Source organism: Microtus oregoni, unplaced genomic scaffold (genome assembly GCF_018167655.1).
Source record: "Microtus oregoni isolate MIOR12 unplaced genomic scaffold, Mior012 000012F_ref0000307, whole genome shotgun sequence".
Taxonomy (NCBI): domain Eukaryota; kingdom Metazoa; phylum Chordata; class Mammalia; order Rodentia; family Cricetidae; genus Microtus; species Microtus oregoni.
The window spans coordinates 13,102,667-13,119,800 of NW_024543071.1; the positions used below are offsets into that span (position 1 = coordinate 13,102,667).

Consider the following 17,134-nt stretch of genomic DNA (forward strand, 5'->3'; position numbering starts at 1 on the left):
CAACTTGTAGACCAGGCTGGCCTCAAAGTTACAGAGATGCACCTGCCTCTGCCTCCAGAGTGCTGGAATTAAAGGTTTACATCATATGCCTAGCTTGAGTTTTTTTTAAAAAGTCATTTCTGTCTCTAATACTTGCAGAAACTATATTCCTCTATTGCAGAAACTATATTCCTCCTCTTTATCTCTTTCAAAGCCTACAGGACATGGGGGATTACAATATGGGGTGCTCCATCATCGTTCACTGAATTCCAGAAGTCAGATGAGGGAAAGGGCCTATCTTCACATCTGCCTTTATTCCAGGTTTGCAGGGAGTGAGGATCATAGGAATCTTCCTATGATGTTGACTTTGGGACATAGAAGCAAGGCTTCTAAAGCTACCACAGGCGAACCGTTCCCTTCCTTAAGAAAAATTGAGTCAAAGGAGACTTTTCTTAAAGCACTTACTTCTGCTTCCCCCTTCCTGTTTATCTTTATAACATGTAACACATTTATGCATCTTGATAATATTTGAATAATCAAAAACAAAATTTCAAGATTCTGACATCAAAGTTTGTAAACCCAAGCAAAAACATCAGTATCCCTTGCTAAAACCAAACCATGATAGCGGTGTGACCAAAAAAAGTGGATCTGAATCAAGCCATTTCCGGTATCTACCCAGAATTACCCCCAGGGCCCTCTTTGAACACCAAATTTCCTGAATGCTCAACAACTTTATATAAAATGATGTCATATTCTCAATCTAACCACATCCTCCCAAATACATCAGACCACTTCTAGAGTTCTTCCAAAGCTCAACACAGGGAAACTTTATATAAAGTTGTTACACTGTGTTGCATAGGAACTGCTGTCTGACTGTAGTCAATACCTATGCAAGTTTTCTTTTGTTCTAAAGCCGTTTAAATTGGAGAATATGGAATCGCTGATAAGAACAGATCATATTATTCTGTCTTGGTTTAATCTCTAAATGCAGGAGCTGTTGAGTAAAATCTTTATAGATCTGACTTTACACCACAAGCTACATTTGAGTCACTTCAGCATTTAATAGCTGCATTGCCTTGGCCAAATAACAAAAACTTCTTATAGCCTGATATTCTAATGCCGTGTTGTTCTAGTGGAGGTAAGAATACCGTGTGGTTTAGAAGTTTTATTTGCATAAGTGTGATAAGCATTTACTCCTTGCCATGTGCCTTTCATCTGGCAAGGTTTTTTTTTGTTTTTTGTTTTAGTTTTTGTTTTGGTATTAACTGTTCTGTTTACTATTATTTGACTTTCATAGCCTTCAAAACACAGGCAGTCCCTGAAATGAAAGTCCCCTGCCTGCTTGTGACCTCATCAGCAAACACAATGCCAAGCTGAAGTCAGGAACTCTTGACTGTGGGATGCTACTTGCCAGTCTTCATCCAAACCAGAAAATGAAAACAATTTAATTTTGATTACAGGTACCTGGCTTAAAGACCCCTTCTTTTTCTTAGATTATTGAATTTTGTTGTTGTTTTGTTTCTTTGTTTTGTTTTTAGAGACTGGAACTTGCTGTTTCTACACAGGGTTTCTCTGTGTAGCCCTGGCTGTCCTGGTACTCGCTTTGTAGACCAAATTGGCCTCGAATTTACAGAGATCCACTAGTTTCTGCCTCCTGAGTGCTGGGATTAAAGGTGTGCGCCACCACGCCCAGCTTTCTTTCTTCTTTACCCTAGTGCCATGTTACCTTAGCATTTTTTTTTTCTTTTTGGTGTGGCAATTTAAGAAAATACAACACCAGCTATGGTTAAATACTTGGGCTTTCTTTTAAATAGAAAGTTAAAATTTTAAAGTTAGCAATCCTTTTCTGAGAACAAAAATTTGAGAAGTTCCCAAAGTTCAGAAGTGACCTCAATTTCCGCTTCTCTTCCAATACAAGTGGGGGTGGCAGAAGAGACGCCCCCGAGGAACCTTCTAATGGTTACCTCTCCCACCAGGAGTTGGGTGGCGGGGCGACAGCCCTAAAGGCGGACCCGCCCCTTTGCACAGCCCTGCTCTGCAATTGGTCGCCGATTCCTGAGCTCCAGCCAATACCCGACGAGTTTGGAAGAGCGAGCCAATAGACGGCCGCGTTACCGCAGCTAGCTGGAGAAATGGCGGTCCGGCCAGAAGTCTATGGCTGCAGAAAGAGGAGGTTGGGTAGGAGGCGGTGTGCCCCAACATCTGGACTCACATCCTACTGGAAACCCGCGAGGAGCCGTTGGGGCCTGGCCAGGGGCCTGGGGCACAGGTGGCTCCGCCCGGAGCGAGGACGCTGGTTGTCCCGTTTGTGAAGTCAACCGGTTCCCTAGGGTGCGGCCCCGCATCACTGGGAGGCTAAGTCGCAGAGGCTGCGCCCAGCCCTGGGTGATTGTTATGCGCTCTGAAGAACGAATCACCCCCATGATTCTCGCTGGCAAACCTGAAAACATCAGAAAACCAGCCAGCAGATCGGGGTGGATGTCATTGCTAAGGTCCTCAGGGATATGTTTTCCGATCCTGCTGCCATCACCTTAGAGCCTGGCTTAACCTCCGAACCAGCCACATCATCCCTAGGATGTAATGAGACTCTGTCTACCTTCTCGTGTGGAGGTGATCTGATTAACCTTTCTCAATGGAGAGATTTCACCCCTTACTTATCCAGTCTTATATACTGAATTGGCTGATGTGCTCTTAACGGTATTGCATATGAGACACCAATTTCTGTCTAATAATGGAATTTGGAAGGAAGGATTTGAAAGGGGTTAGAAGTAGGAGCTAGAGAGGTGATTCAGGGGTGGTTCGGAGTGTTTGCTGCCCTTCCGGAGGAAGATTCCGTTTCCCTCACCCATGGCCTCTCTGACAGTAACATCTGCTCCAGGCCCCTTAACTCTCCTGCCCCCCCCCCCCCACGCAATCCTTTTTATTTCTTCTTTCTTTCTTTCTTTCTTTGTATCCCCCTTTGTTTTTTGTTTTTTTTTTTCTTTTTCTTTAAAATGAAATTAGAAGCTGGGAACTCGAGGCGGCTACCCAGTCACGCTGATTTGACGCTGTTTGGATTTAGCATTCAAGGGTCACAATAAGAATAAGAGAATTGATGATGGAAATAATGGGAAATCGCAGTTTTTAATTTAAAAATAAGGAACAAAAAATTTGACATTTTTTTGAAATCAGGAGTTCAAACTAGAGGTGATGGTTTGGGGGTTTTCGGTGAAGTGTTAGGACCACTAGAATTGATTATTCTGAAATAGAAATACAGCAGTAGAGGGGCCTGGAGGAAACCCAGTTAGGCCATCGGGTGAAATCAGTGAGAAATGAGCCAGGGAGAATACTGGGCTAAGTGAAAGCTTGTCGTTCATATCAGTAAAGGAAAATATCATTCACCAGGGACTCATGCCCTTAGAGCCCATAGTCACAGGCCTCTTGGCTGCCCTGTAGGTAGAGACTCATGAAACCACGAAAGGTCTTGGCATCAAGTAAGTCAGATGATACTGTGGGGTCTTTCTGCATGGCTGCCATCCAGAGCTTAAGGTTTGGAGTGTGGGCTATACACCTGTGGGAAGACAAGATAAGAGATGTGAGCTAGATGAAGCAGGTGGGCATCCCAGAGTCCCAAATTATCACCGCAGCTTATCCCCCTAAATAAATGTATATTTTATTTAAAATGTATATTTGAGAACACCTAAACTGCCAGCCGGAACATTAGATTTGAGGGCTATCATCGGGGTCTTTGTTTCACAGAAGAGGAAGCCAAGAACAAGAGTGAGAGACTTGTCCAGTTATAGAACTTCAGACTGAGACTGACAGCTACGTGGTAAATACCAGTCGTCTCTATGAAATGTGAGTAGAGGCTGCCCCAGACAGCTGTCACTTCTGAGATGCAGAAGTGAGCCAGTGTGGCCAGCAGTTTAGAAAAGCAGTAAATGTTCTACTCATGCCACTGATACATGCCTCCTGCTTCCTGGGACCTGAGAATGCTGATGAACAGGTAGCCTGACAGGTTCTGCACACCCAGGACTTTCCTCTCTGCTGGCTCTCATCATGCCAGTGACATTAAATATTTACCTTAGTTCAGAGAATTGCATATATAGTATTACAACTCTCATCCCAAATTATGCACAAAATATTCAAATATCTTACTCATCGAGTTCCAGTACTTCAAGCCGTTCAAACCAAGGCCACAGAAGATAATCAACCATAGAGAGAGAATCCCCACCAAAGAAGGCTGTCTTCCGATTAGTCATAGTCTGGATGTTAAAGAAGATAAAACAAGTTTATTTGTGCGACCAGAAAATCCGTCATCAGAAACAACAGAGGCAAATTAGGTAGAGCATGTCTAAGTCCCTTTTATCCTGATAGTCAAGTTGGGTTTTTATATGGCTAAAACTCCTCCGTAACCCAGACATTCTAATTGGAAATCTAAATAGATAGCATGCCAATGGCTTCAACCTTCCTATTGCTGTGACCCCTTAATATGAGGAGACCCCCAACTATAAAATTATTTTCATTGCTCCTTCATAACTGTAATTTTCTACCGTTATGAATCTTAATATCAATATCTGTGTTTTCTGGTGGTCTTAGGTGACCCCTGTGAAAGAGTTGCTCGACCACCAGAGGGATCAGGACCCACAGGTTGAGAACCACTGTAGTATACATATGCTGGGAACACAAAGGTCCTCGCACTCACAGATAAGCACTAGGGAAACCAGGAATATTAAACAGGCAGGGTTGTCTTTTCAAAGGAAGAGATGTATAACCTGTTCTGGTCAGAAGGCCGGGAGTGGAGCTGTCTAATACCCTAGGTAACCCCCCTGCTAGATATGGCTCTCCCAAAACTCCCACAGCCATAACTGGAGGTGGATAATAGTCTAGGTGACCTTTGTGTTATCATATGGCCAAGGGCTACCTCAAGGTCCCAAATCCAGGACCAGAGGTGGCTGTAGCCCAGATGACCTCTACACTATCCGACCAGATCTCCCCTAGGCCAGTACAGTAAGGTAACACACGGCACCTTTCTCTACAGCCCGTCTTACGGATGTGCACTTTTAGAAGCGTTTTGATGACATTGTGCCTCTGTGCACGAAGGGTTGTACTGTACTTAAATAGGCCTAAAATTAATTGCCTGGTGTCAGTCCTAGAAGTTTAAACGAACACCAGCCCCCGAGGCGTGTTGAGCCAAACTTCCTTCTTGCCTCATGCGAATTGTTACTCTGCCTACCCTGGTGGTCACAGAGACCCCCACACTGATGTTCACTGTAGCACTGTTAGGAATAGCTCAACTGTGAGCTTTGCTGCCTCTCCAATGTACAGTAGAGAATTCTTGTTACTATCAAACCTTAGAACACTGGACAGCAAGTGGAAAGGACACAGTGTAGATGAATCTTAAAACACTAGAGTATAAGAAGCTATGACGGCATGCACATTGTACAGCTGCATTTGTGCAAAATATGAAATAACCCAAACTTCGTATCTGGTTCTTAATATGGATACTGGTACTATAATGTTTTTACTTTTTAAAAAGTTGTCAAGTTGTTCTTTTATGTATTGGGTGGTTCTCTGAATGTAAATTTTTCATTAAAAATATAGTTAAAATATCCCAGTAATGGACAGAATTAAGTATTAACAGGTGGCAATTATTTGAGTAGCACTTAATTCAAATGGGATGTTTCTGACATTTAGGCAGCTGAGTTGATACTAGGGTTTCACCGAAGAGGGAAATTGAGAATACTATTTGGTTGATTAAACCTGTACCTGATGTAGGAAGGTAGGGTGCATTTGACTGAAACTCATTATCTTCATATGTGACACAGTCAAAGAATTTTAAAAGACCAGAACCAAACCGATTTGCCCACTACAAAGCCCACAGTCTTCCTGGGGAGCTGTGTGATCTCACACAGCATGGGTACACTGTTTACGTCTGATCAATTGTCTTCTCACACTAAAATATGAACCTGAAGAATGTGGACAGCATCTTTCCAGTCTCCGTGCTGTCCCACAGAAAACCAGGGTTAAGAACAAATACAAAACCCTACAAAGAATTAAAGAAACTGAACTGCCCAGTACAGCAGCACAGATTAAGATGCACTGTTAAATTGTTTTAGGGGTTAGAAAAATAAGGAAAGTTACCCAACCCATTTTAGGAGATTAGGATATTCATGATACCAGACCCAAATCAAGGTATCTGAATAGTGAATTGTAGGTCAAACCCATGTGCACGTGGGGAGAAATTCTTTTTTTTTTAAAAATATTTATTTATTTATTATGTATACAATATTCTGTCTATATGCCTGCAGACCAGAAGAGGGCAACAGACCCCATTACAGATGGTTGTGAGCCACCATGTGGTTGCTGGGAATTGAACTCAGGACCTTTGGAAGAGCAGGCAATGCTCTTAACCTCTGAGCCATCTCTCCAGCCCCCGAGAAATTCTTTATTAACTGAGTCTATAATACATGTGAAAGTCCACTGAGCAAGATGCCATGCCCTGTAAGTCCAGTGTGGAGAACCACGGCCTGGCCTGGCCCAGCCGTCTTGGGAGGCACGAGTCAAAGGATTTTTGGGTTGGATGGAGTTCCTGGTTCCTGGGGAACTGTGTGTCTTTCTGTTCCTGAGAAACCGAGCACTCCCTCAGGCAGGGGAATGTTCAAGCTGCTCTGCCTTCCTCTCCCTTAGTAGTCAAGGAAGCAAGTGTGGTCACTTCACAGGACAGCTACCCTTAAGACATTAATCTTGTGTACCTGGCCTGTAGAGCTTGCAAACATCATTGTATCCTAGCAACTACAACTGTACTGATCCTGGCAACTGCCATTAGACTCTGTTTCTGACAAAGGTATAAAAAGTCTGATTGCTCAATAAAAATTGTGACGGCTTACGTTTTTGCTGTGGACCCCTAAGGCCTGGTTTAGTTCCTCTGGGCTGTATCAGGTGATCTTGGCCCAGTAAGCAAGCACCCTCAGGTTAAAGGGAATGGGTTTGTGGACATTTCCATAGACATAGCAGATACCAGAAACATTCAACACTCACGGTGTCAGCATTAGCAGATTAGAGCTGGAGAGACGGCTCAGAGGTTAAGGGCATGTACTGCTCTTCTAGAGAACTGGAGTTTAGTTCCCAGCACCCATGTCAGGTGGCTCCCAACTGCCTTTAACTCCTGTTCCAAGGAGGCAGGTATGACCGCACCCCACCTGCCCCTTCCCCTCACATACACATAATTAAAAGTAATAAAAAATAAAGTCTTAAAAATAGAAAATTAGTAACAAGCTATAGTGAAATAAACTTCAGAAAGAAAAAGAAACCAGAACGAAGTCCATGCTCAGTGATAAAATGCTTGGCTGCATCCCCACTGAAGGCAGCATCTGTGTTTCCCTCGGCAAACCCTGTGACTAAGTGTGAACAAGCAGCTCAAGATCAAGCAGAAAGTTCTATCTCAAGGTCCAAAGGACAGCTCTCCCCAAGGAACAGAAATCTAGGCCTCCTCAGGTGTTTGCATTCCTGGCAGACTTGAGAGTGGGAAATGTTTACTGCATCAGCAGCAGGGAAAAGCAATAGCGTGACATCCGCTGTGTGATTACAACCAGGTTAAACTCTCTTTGTAAATACAAGAACATAGACTGGAAACAAGTGGAAAAGCGGAAACACGTGACACATTGTGGAAATGAGGTAACATTGTTTCATTGTTGCTATAATGCTGATGTACTAAATACTTCAAGCCCATAAGCCATGTGTGGTCATGCATGCCTGTAACAGTAGCACTCAGGTGGCTGAGGCAGGAGAATCATGAGTTTAAGGCCAGTACAGGCTGTATAGTGGGTTTGAGGCTAGCCTGGGATACAATAACACTTGTCTCAAAAAACTAAATAAAGATAAAAACAAGTCAGTGATGGTAATTTTAGATGTTTTGATTTACATCAATAGAACAGCTTACAGAAGTCAGTTGTAACTTACTGTTATTTGATACAATTTCTAATTATCAGAAAGCCACTATGAGGGTGAGCATCTGCAGGAGGAGGGAAAGGAAGACTGTAGATACAGATTATCATTTGTTATGGTGAAAGCCGAAAGAATGGGTACCTCCTCTAGCTTGCTCATTTCCTTCTTCAATTCTTCTTTTATGCCAGGATGGTCTTCCTTCTTCTTCGTCCTAATAAAGCTTGAAACCAAGGAGGGCACCTGGACAGAGGATGGTTTTCTTTAGTTTATCAATGTGAGGCTAATGCCCTCCAACACACATACAATAAAACTCTTATAGTCTTGCCCCCATACAGACATACTAGGGCCCTCATTGTCATGTCCCAACACACACACATATGAACATAATAGAACCCTCATAGTCCTCACACCCAACACACACACATTCGAACATAATAGGACCCTCATAGTCCTGACACCCCTCCAGAATGCCACAGAGACAAGTGTGGACCAAGTCCCAGTGTTTAGAGAGACCGCAGCCTGTGCTCACAAACCTTGCTGTACACTAGGATGTAAGGCTGCATGGATTTCATAATTTGCAGGTAATGGAAAACACTTTGCCAAATTTGAGCCAGAAATTTCATAGACACCAAGCAGCCTAAACTGACCAAATAGCCCTGAAACCATCAGGACTTTCTAGAATCACGGTGAGATAGACCAACCAAGAGGTGTCAGCTGCTGCCAGCACTAGTGAGCACTAATGGGCACTGGTGCTGCTCACACTGGGATGACTAAAAACTCCACTGCTCCCTAGAATTTAATCTTGCAACCACCACCACCCCTCTAAGTAGGAGCTCTACCAGCCGTCCACACCAGGCCTGTTTCTTCACCCCGCCCTTATGTCAGTGAACAGCTCCCGTGGGTATCTAACAGGAAGGGCCTAGGCCACAGGCCATGGCCCCAGCTGCAAAGGGAGCTGGGAAGAGCAGTTTTCTGAGTTCTGCTTAGACACACAAAAGACTATTGAAGTGGACTTGAGTCCCTGAAGACGTGACAGGTGTGGTGGCCGATGCTTTAATGAGTGTGGTTGGAGTTGTGAGTTTTGATACTCAGCTCTTGACGATTACCTCATTGTGAGAGAGGAAAGCCCGCCCACTCAGGCTCAGGAACTCCCTCTGTGTCAGTACAGCTGCCCCTGTGGGGGCTGATGACCCACACACAGCCCTTCCACCCACACTGCCATCTTTGACCCATACTGTCCTTAGTAGCTGCTCAATATTATTTTGTCAGTTCCCTTTTGCAATGCGCTCAATTTTGGCTTTTGTGTGGCTTGGGTATCTCAAGTCTCTAGTGATATACAAGTCTTTACATAGTACTGTCTTAGTTTGGGTCTCTTTCGCAAGTGCCCAGGGGTGAAGATGACTAGCCCCTCCAGCAGGACAAAGGGCATCTCTGTTGTGATGAGTCATGGCTTCCAGCACAGGAGCACGTGGTACAGAGGCTGCCCTTTCCCCAGATAAACGGGAAGAATGGTGGGCAACCGTAGTGTTGCTTTCTGCATAGTCAGTAAATAAATCATAAAACGTGTGTGTGTGTGTGCACGCACGCGTGTCTGTATCTGTGTGTGTGTGTGTTGGGGAGGGGTCACATGCACTGGAGTGTGTGTGTGCACGCACGCGTGTGTGTCTGTATCTGTGTGTGTGTGTGTGTGTGTGTGTGTGTGTGTGTGTGTGTTGGGGAGGGGTCACATGCACTGGAGTGTGGGGGTGCAGTACACCCATACTTGTGCATGTAGAAGCAGAGCAGAACATGGTGACTTCTCTGTCACTCGTCACCTTACTGCCATAGGACAGGGTCTTTCACTGTTCACAAATTTGTGTTTAAGCCAGATTACCTGGGCTGGCTGGGCAGGGAGCTCTCCAGAACAGGGTAACACTACCCTCCCCTACCATTACATGCGCCACACACACACACACACACACACACGTACACATGCACACACACACACACACGTACACATGCACACACACACACACACACACACACACACCAGCAATGCGGGGACTTCAGGCATACAGACACCCCAGCTTTTTATGGGGTGCTGAGGATTTGCACCAGAGACCTTGTACTTGCAGAGAAGCTTTCTTGCATACAGAGCATTTCCCCAGCCACCTTGGCACTCGTTTCTACACCCCCTAGCATTCCATGTAAATTTCCAGCCACTTCCTCTACTCTTTTGCCTTTATTCTACTGAGCCAGTTGACTCCCTGCCATTTTTGCAGTGTCTCCAAACCAGAATGTCTCATTGTCCATCTCCCTTCTTCTAAATATTTTTTTAAAGATTTTATTTATTTATTTATTTATTTATTTATTTATTTATTATGTATACAACATTCTGCCTCCATGTATGCCTGAATGCCAGAAGAGGGCACCAGATCTCATTACAGATGGTTGTGAGCCACCAAGTGGTTGCTGGGAATTGAACTCAGGACCTCTGGAAGAGCAGCCAGGGCTCTTAACCACTGAACCATCTCTCCAGCCCCCATCTAAATATTTTTTTAAAAAGCAATTTTTCTTTATAGACAAAGTGCTCCTTTATATCCTGACTGCACTACCAAAGTGATTCATCTGATTGGATGTAAGAGAGAATTGCTATTCCTGGTGTCTAAATACATGGCTTTTGCTCATCATCTCTCTGCTAATACTAATTTGAATTAATCCACTCTGACAATAAATAAGATGTAAAATCACATTTTCCCCCAGAAACCTCAGTGGCTTGTCACTGCTACAGACTGGCCATGGCACTTAAGTCTGCTCTGGGCACTCTGTGTTAGATCAGTTTACACGTGACCTAAGAAATCTGCCCCAGAGCACCCAATAATCTGAATGTTTCCATGCAGTAAGCGATCAGTGATGGACGCACACCCTTCATGGAGCTCACATTCGCAAGGCGAAGAAGGCAGACAGTTACCAGGGCAGAGGGCCCAGAGCCTCAGCGAGGAAAAGCTTATTGGAACAGAGCTGGAGTCCTGAACTGCCTGACACGTTTCTGGAGGGCAGCAGGTTCAAGCATATACAACAAGGCCTCCTAAACTAAGTAAAAGAAGGGGAGAAGACTCCCAGCAAAAGCTGAGAGAGATGAGGGACCATGTGGCAAGACGGGGCTGGGAGGTGGGGACTCGTCAGGGGTAGAGTCAGGAGAAAGAGCCAAGAGGGCCGACTGCGAAAGAGAGAAGAGCTCGAGAGCATGGCTGGGATGGCAGTGGAGTCCTCTGTTAATGTCCCCGGGCCCTGAACCATCACGAAGGGGCAGCGCTGATTTAGCTTAAGACAAAACACCAGCGGGGATTTCATACATGTACCTTAGAGAATAACTCTATGGTCATCCTCTGGCAAGCTCTCTCGTAAGGGTCGTCTGGGAACAGCTTCTTCTCCGGGTACGCCTCATCCAGGTACTCACAAGTGATGAGGGACTCGCAGATCAAGCGACCCCGACTGTCCTCCAGAACCGGCACCAGCCCAGACGGATTCTTCTTGAAGAACCACTCAGGCTTGTTTTTCAAGTTGATGTTGACAACTTCGTGCCTGGAAAACACAAGACGATTGAAGAGAGCAAGGCATTTTCTGTTTTCCTGAATTAGCGTTGATTGGTTCTCCCAGCTACTTAGCGGAGAGACCCGGATTTAGGAAGCCAGTTCTGCGTTTGTCTTCACCACGCCACATTTTCGGATTGAGAACTCGGTTCCCATGCCCTCCTGCAAGTGAACCACACAGAGGTCACCTTTGTTTTTATCTGACTTGTTTCACTTAAGGTCCCCAGGGTCCATCTTCGTCACACACTGTAGACTTTCCTTCAGTTGAAAGGAGGGACCTCGGGTGGTGCATGCCTTTAATCCCAGCACTCGTGAGGCAGAGGCAGGTGGATCTCTGAGACTCGGAGCTGCCTGGTCTATAGAGTGAGTTCCAGGACAGGCTCCAAAGCCACACAGAGAAACTCTATCTCAGGGTGTGACACTACTTACTTACAAAGCATCTTTATCTGCTCATCTGTCCATGGCCATTGGGTCACACTGTTGTGAACAGTGTTGCAATGAACATGGGGATGCTGGTGTCATCTGGATCTTGATAGGAGGCAACTAACTGGATTGTGCTCATACACACTCAGAATATTAGAATCGCCTGATAAAAACTGATTTCATTTTGATTCGGTTCAAAATGAGTTGAATTGATTCAACAATTCATTTTATTAATATAAATTTTGAAATCCTTGGGCTGGAGAGATGGCTCAGTGGTTAAGCGCACTGCCTGTTCTTCCAAAGGTCCTGAGTTCAATTCCCAGCAACCACATAGTGGCTCACAACCATCTGTAGTGAGATCTGGTGCCCTCTTCTGGACTGTAGGAATACAAGCAGACAGAATACTGAGAATACTGTATACATAAAAAATAAATTTTAAAAAAAATTTGAAATCCTCACTATGGTATTTTTTAAAAAAAATCCTAAACATCTTATAAAATGTATCAGATTAAATCCAATTGTGTTGATATGTTTTCAAAAAAGGGGGGGGTAAAAATCATAAAGAGTATGGGGCTGGAGAGATGCCCAGTGGTTAAGGATTTGGGTTTCCATGACAGTGTTTACAACAGTCTGAACCCCAGTTCCTGGAGATCCAATGCCCTCTTCTGCTCTGTGGGCTCCCGCAAGCACATGGTGCACATAAACTCATATGCACACTCACACACACACATATGCACACACACAAGAAAAATAATTTTTAAAATTTGTACAAAAAAATAAAAAAGGAGTCCACTGGACCAGGCTAAATCCAGATTGTAATTGAATACACCCTGTATCTTGCAGACACTGTAAGAGAAGAAAGTGTTATAAGTCTCAAAGCAATGTCTGTATAACTCAAATCAGGTGCAGTGTCCAGAGGGACCAATCACTCAAAAGTTAGATATCCCGACACCTCTGATGTCCTGTTTCCTCGCCCACAACTGAGCAGATTTAGTTTATGGATTTAACTACATAATCCTTCACAAAAAACAAATACTCAATGTGAACACTGAAGTAAGCTCGCATGCATGCATGTAAAAAGGTTCATTGCGCCTGTGTGTGCGCGCCCGCGCGCGCGTGCGCACATGCGTGTGTGTAGGTGTGTGTGTTAAAAGGTACATGTACCGCCAGAATAATGAACATACATACATACCAGCTGCTAAGGGAAAACCAAACCCTCTGCCACAGAGCAGTGCTCATATCTGAGGCTGACACTTTGGAAATGAAAGGGGGTCCTGGGATATAAAGACTGAGAGCACACACGAATGAATACCAGTATTCTGAGCCACGCCTGCGCTCCCAGGATGCTCCTTACAGAGAACATGCGACAGTTGTGGCCTGTGTAAGATGTCACTGCTCCAGAAAAAGTTTCCTGGGGTTCAAAATCGATCCGGGAACATAGTTATATGCACTATCTGGAGGTACCATCTTCCCCAATAAGAGCCTTACTCGCCTCCATTATGGTAAAATAATTTCAAATTTGCTTTGGGAAATCTGCTGGTGAGAAATGTAATTCTTTTCCTGGCAGAGTTAAAGCGGGAAACACATTAAAGCAAGGCATTGTGCCTGAACTTGGGCTTCCCACTGCATGCGGGCAGCAAATACCTTTTAGTTTTCAATTAAGTTTGAGTTTCTTAGTGGTAAAGTTCTGAGTAACGCAGAAAACTTTGCACTAGGTAAATACTAGCAAAAATATTTCCTAATGTGTCCAAAACCATGCTCTCTCATCCAAGTGAAATCAAAATTGTTATGAAATGAGAGTTAATTTTAAAATACTTCTTTAGGATACATCTTATGATTTAGGGAAAAGTCTAGCCAGTTCTCTCTGTGGACTAAAATTTGTTTGCAAACTTCAACTGTATTCATGAAATTTTTCTTAAGAGAAGTCTTCCAAACAGCAGGTGTCTAAAATTATTCTCAGAGAAAAGTCAAGTGACTCGTCAATTATAGATGACCTGTAGGTCAATTACTGTTAGTTTCAATAATAAGGCTTTGCAAAGAGGCTTTTAGAGCTATGCTGTGTACACGAAGGTTGACTCAGAACTCTGCTTGCCAGGTCAAGTTGTGACCTTTGCCTCTAGGTGAAGGCGAAGCTCAGTAGATCAAGAATCCAGGGACCAGAGCTGAGACACCCTCCACAGTGTTTAGCGATCGTGTGCAAACCACTAACTTCCCTGAAGAAACTGCTTTTCCAAGCCGTGGAATGCTTAAACAGGCTGGCTGGCCTAGAGCTCTGGAGTCCGCGGCTATCCTCCCCTTGAAAAATAAAAGGGGGTGGAGGGCAAAACTTAAGTCTCCTACAAAAGGCTAAAAGGGTCTGGGGCGAGGTGGACAAGCCCGCCACTAGCCCTGGGCAGCGGCTAGGGAGTCGTCGCCCTCCTTCTCACCGGATTCCCTTGGCCTTCAGGACCAATCGCGTCCTCTCAGCGTAGGGGCAAAACCTCATGCTGTAGACGCGGATCTGACCCTCCGGGACCGGAACGGGAGGCGCGCTTCCTGCAGGATAGAGGAGATGGTCACCGCCCAGATGGCACGGAGATCCGGGACATCCCGCACATCCCGGGTCCCCGGAGCCTGACCGCCGCGGACAGCCTCACCTTTCCCCAAGCTTCTGGCGGATGCCTCGGACATCGTTGAGCTGTGCAGGCCAAGAGCCACGAAGATCCCTCTCTTGTTAGCAGGCGACTCCGGAAGCACATGGCCTAGCCTTGGCTTGCCTTAAGTGCCAGCGCTCAGCCCCGCCCAGACCGCGCCCACTAACCCGGATCTAGCCCCGCCCACACACAGCTCAGCACTTAAAAAAGCGGATCTATGGTCCCTTGCATCACGCCCTGGCCGCCTGGAGATTCGCCAGAGCTGAGACGTTGAGAGACACCCCATTCCTCCAGGCAGAAAGTGGTCTCCTATCTGCCTTCACACAGGACTAAGGCCCCGACCTCCCTACTTCCCATACCCGCTCCTTGGCCACCAATGCCCCGGTAGTCCAAATAGTACCGGCCTCTGGGCTGCTGGGACCCTGAACTCTAGGAACTGTCGGGCTCTACTCTCAACTCTTGCTCTGCCCCAAGATTTCCAAGACTTGGGTCCTGTGGCCTGGGTCACCTCAAAGGCTCCTGCTGTTACCTACAACTCCCTGGAGGTGGTCTAGCATCCTGGACAGACTTTCCCTTTTTCTGTCAGGACTAGCTTACATAGGAGCCATCATCCCTACTCACCCACAGAAGCACATTTTAGCCCACCAAAAGGACCACACATCTGGATATCAGTAGTCTCAGAATGCTGGTTGTGCTTTCAGAATTCCATCCGTTAAAGCATTTGTTTGAAAGTCCTAGAAAGAGTACAAGCTGACTTAAGCACAGTGGACTGAGGAAATTTAGCTTCTTGGGTCCCTAGGAAAAAAGAAAAAAGAGGGGATCAGAGGGTGGGTGAGCGGTTCACTTAAGAGTCAGGAAGTAGGGCGGAGTCTGAGCACCAGGATTCCCACAGCGAATGGTTGAAAGCCAGTAACTCTGGTGCTATTTAGGGAATACTATGTCTGGAGTTTGTTTCCAGCTCTATTACTGGAGAAGCAGAGAATGTCCTTGGAGCTTGCACCACTTTTGGTCTTGGTTTGTCTTGTGTCCACTAAAACTATGGAAGAAAATACCAAAGTGGGTTGACCAGCAGATATAGCTAAAGATTCCACTCAAGGAATGGCAGTACCCTAGCGGGTGGGGCTTCCCATCTGGCCAGTCTAATAAGCAGAGAGCAAACATGAACTCTTCAAAGAAACAACGATAAAAAAAAATATTGTTACAGCAAACCATTGTACAAGACTATTGGACCGCATTATAGTAGAGATGGTGTGTAAGTCCTAGCAGCTGAGAACATATTGGGGCATCTGGGTGTCTATCGCTGCTGACCACAGTTAAAATGGCACAGGACTATATATTTTGTAGCTGTGAAGATAATTAGCCTGGAAAGATTAACTAAATTAAATGTACTGCAAAAAGATGAAAAATTTAAAACCCTCATGACAAGACATTTTTAACTTGAAAATTAATTGAATATTAAAATAATGCTCAAATTCATGGTTCAGATGTGGACACTTGATACAGCATCCTTCTGTGACTTTTCAAAAAAATGATGGCTAATTTCATACTTTTAAATATATAATCTGTGTTGACAGGGTTAAGTTCAGATTGTTAGAGGTCACCTTAACTGCCTTACAGTTGATATTTAAATAAAAACATTTGTTTTTTTAAGTTAAGAATAACTGAAGTAGCTGACCATTAGCTATTGTAACACCCTATTTCAAATATGAGAAAAGGCTCCAGATTGGTGCCAGTCATTCCTGTAAACCTGAAGACACCGTGATTGAAGAATAAGAGAGCCTTGCAGACAGATCATCTCGTGTGACAAACACCCTAAAACAGGAGCCATCATCTTTGGGAACCAGATTGTCCATACAAGCAATAAAGACTCCTTCAAGGTTATCTTGTAGAAACAGACTGAGCTGTGGTTCAACCAAATCATAGCCTGACCAGCACTATTAATCATGCATGCCTCTTACCCACTCCCCAAACTCTTGCTCTGATTAAATCTAAAGCTCACATCAGCATCGGGAAAGAGGGATGAAATACCTAAATGGCCATTTTGGTTAAACATTTTCAAACATTTTTACATTTGCCTTCATCTGTTTTCTTCAGCCTAGAGTTGGGCATCTAGCCTAAGGCTCTAGTTAATAAACTTTCTGTTTGGTTTAATTAATTCTATGACAGTCTTTAGCAGGGAAGATGGACTTCATCAAAGAATTCTATGGAAAGATAATGGCTAAACTTTGGTTGAGTGAATAAGGTAGGAAGGCCAGAGTCTGGTCAATGAAGATAAAAAATATCCTCAAAATAAGAAGTTAAACAGGAACAAATGGTATAGAGAGAAAGGAGCTTTAGTTAAAAGGAGAGGAAAATGAATTAACTGTGGTTTATTCATGTAATGGAAACCAATGAGCTGCAGACCTAGCTCCCAACTCAAGTGCATCCCAGAAACACGACTGAGCCCTAAAAGCAAGGCACAGAAAGAGATACATTATGACTATGTATTAACTTTAAGACATGCAAAAATGAAACACACATCAGTTATTGCAGTACCTGTATATGTGGTAGAATTAAAAAGCAAAAAAAAAAAAAAACAAAACCTATCAGCCAGGCAGTGGT

The 17,134-nt window shown here is 44.5% G+C and overlaps 1 protein-coding gene across 1 annotated transcript; it reads right to left on the reverse strand.

Moving 5' to 3' along the window:
• Positions 1 to 3,083: 3,083 nt before the first annotated feature.
• On the reverse strand, positions 3,084 to 14,696 carry Gsto1 (glutathione S-transferase omega 1). The gene is made up of 6 exons (XM_041661533.1): positions 14,537 to 14,696; positions 14,327 to 14,435; positions 11,247 to 11,469; positions 8,047 to 8,145; positions 4,117 to 4,223; positions 3,084 to 3,529 (listed from the first exon to the last, which is right to left on the reverse strand). Exons 1-6 carry the CDS (start codon positions 14,568 to 14,570, stop codon positions 3,376 to 3,378), a joined length of 726 nt encoding a protein of 241 aa, XP_041517467.1. The 5' UTR covers positions 14,571 to 14,696; the 3' UTR covers positions 3,084 to 3,375.
• Between the last annotated feature and the right edge of the window lie 2,438 nt (positions 14,697 to 17,134).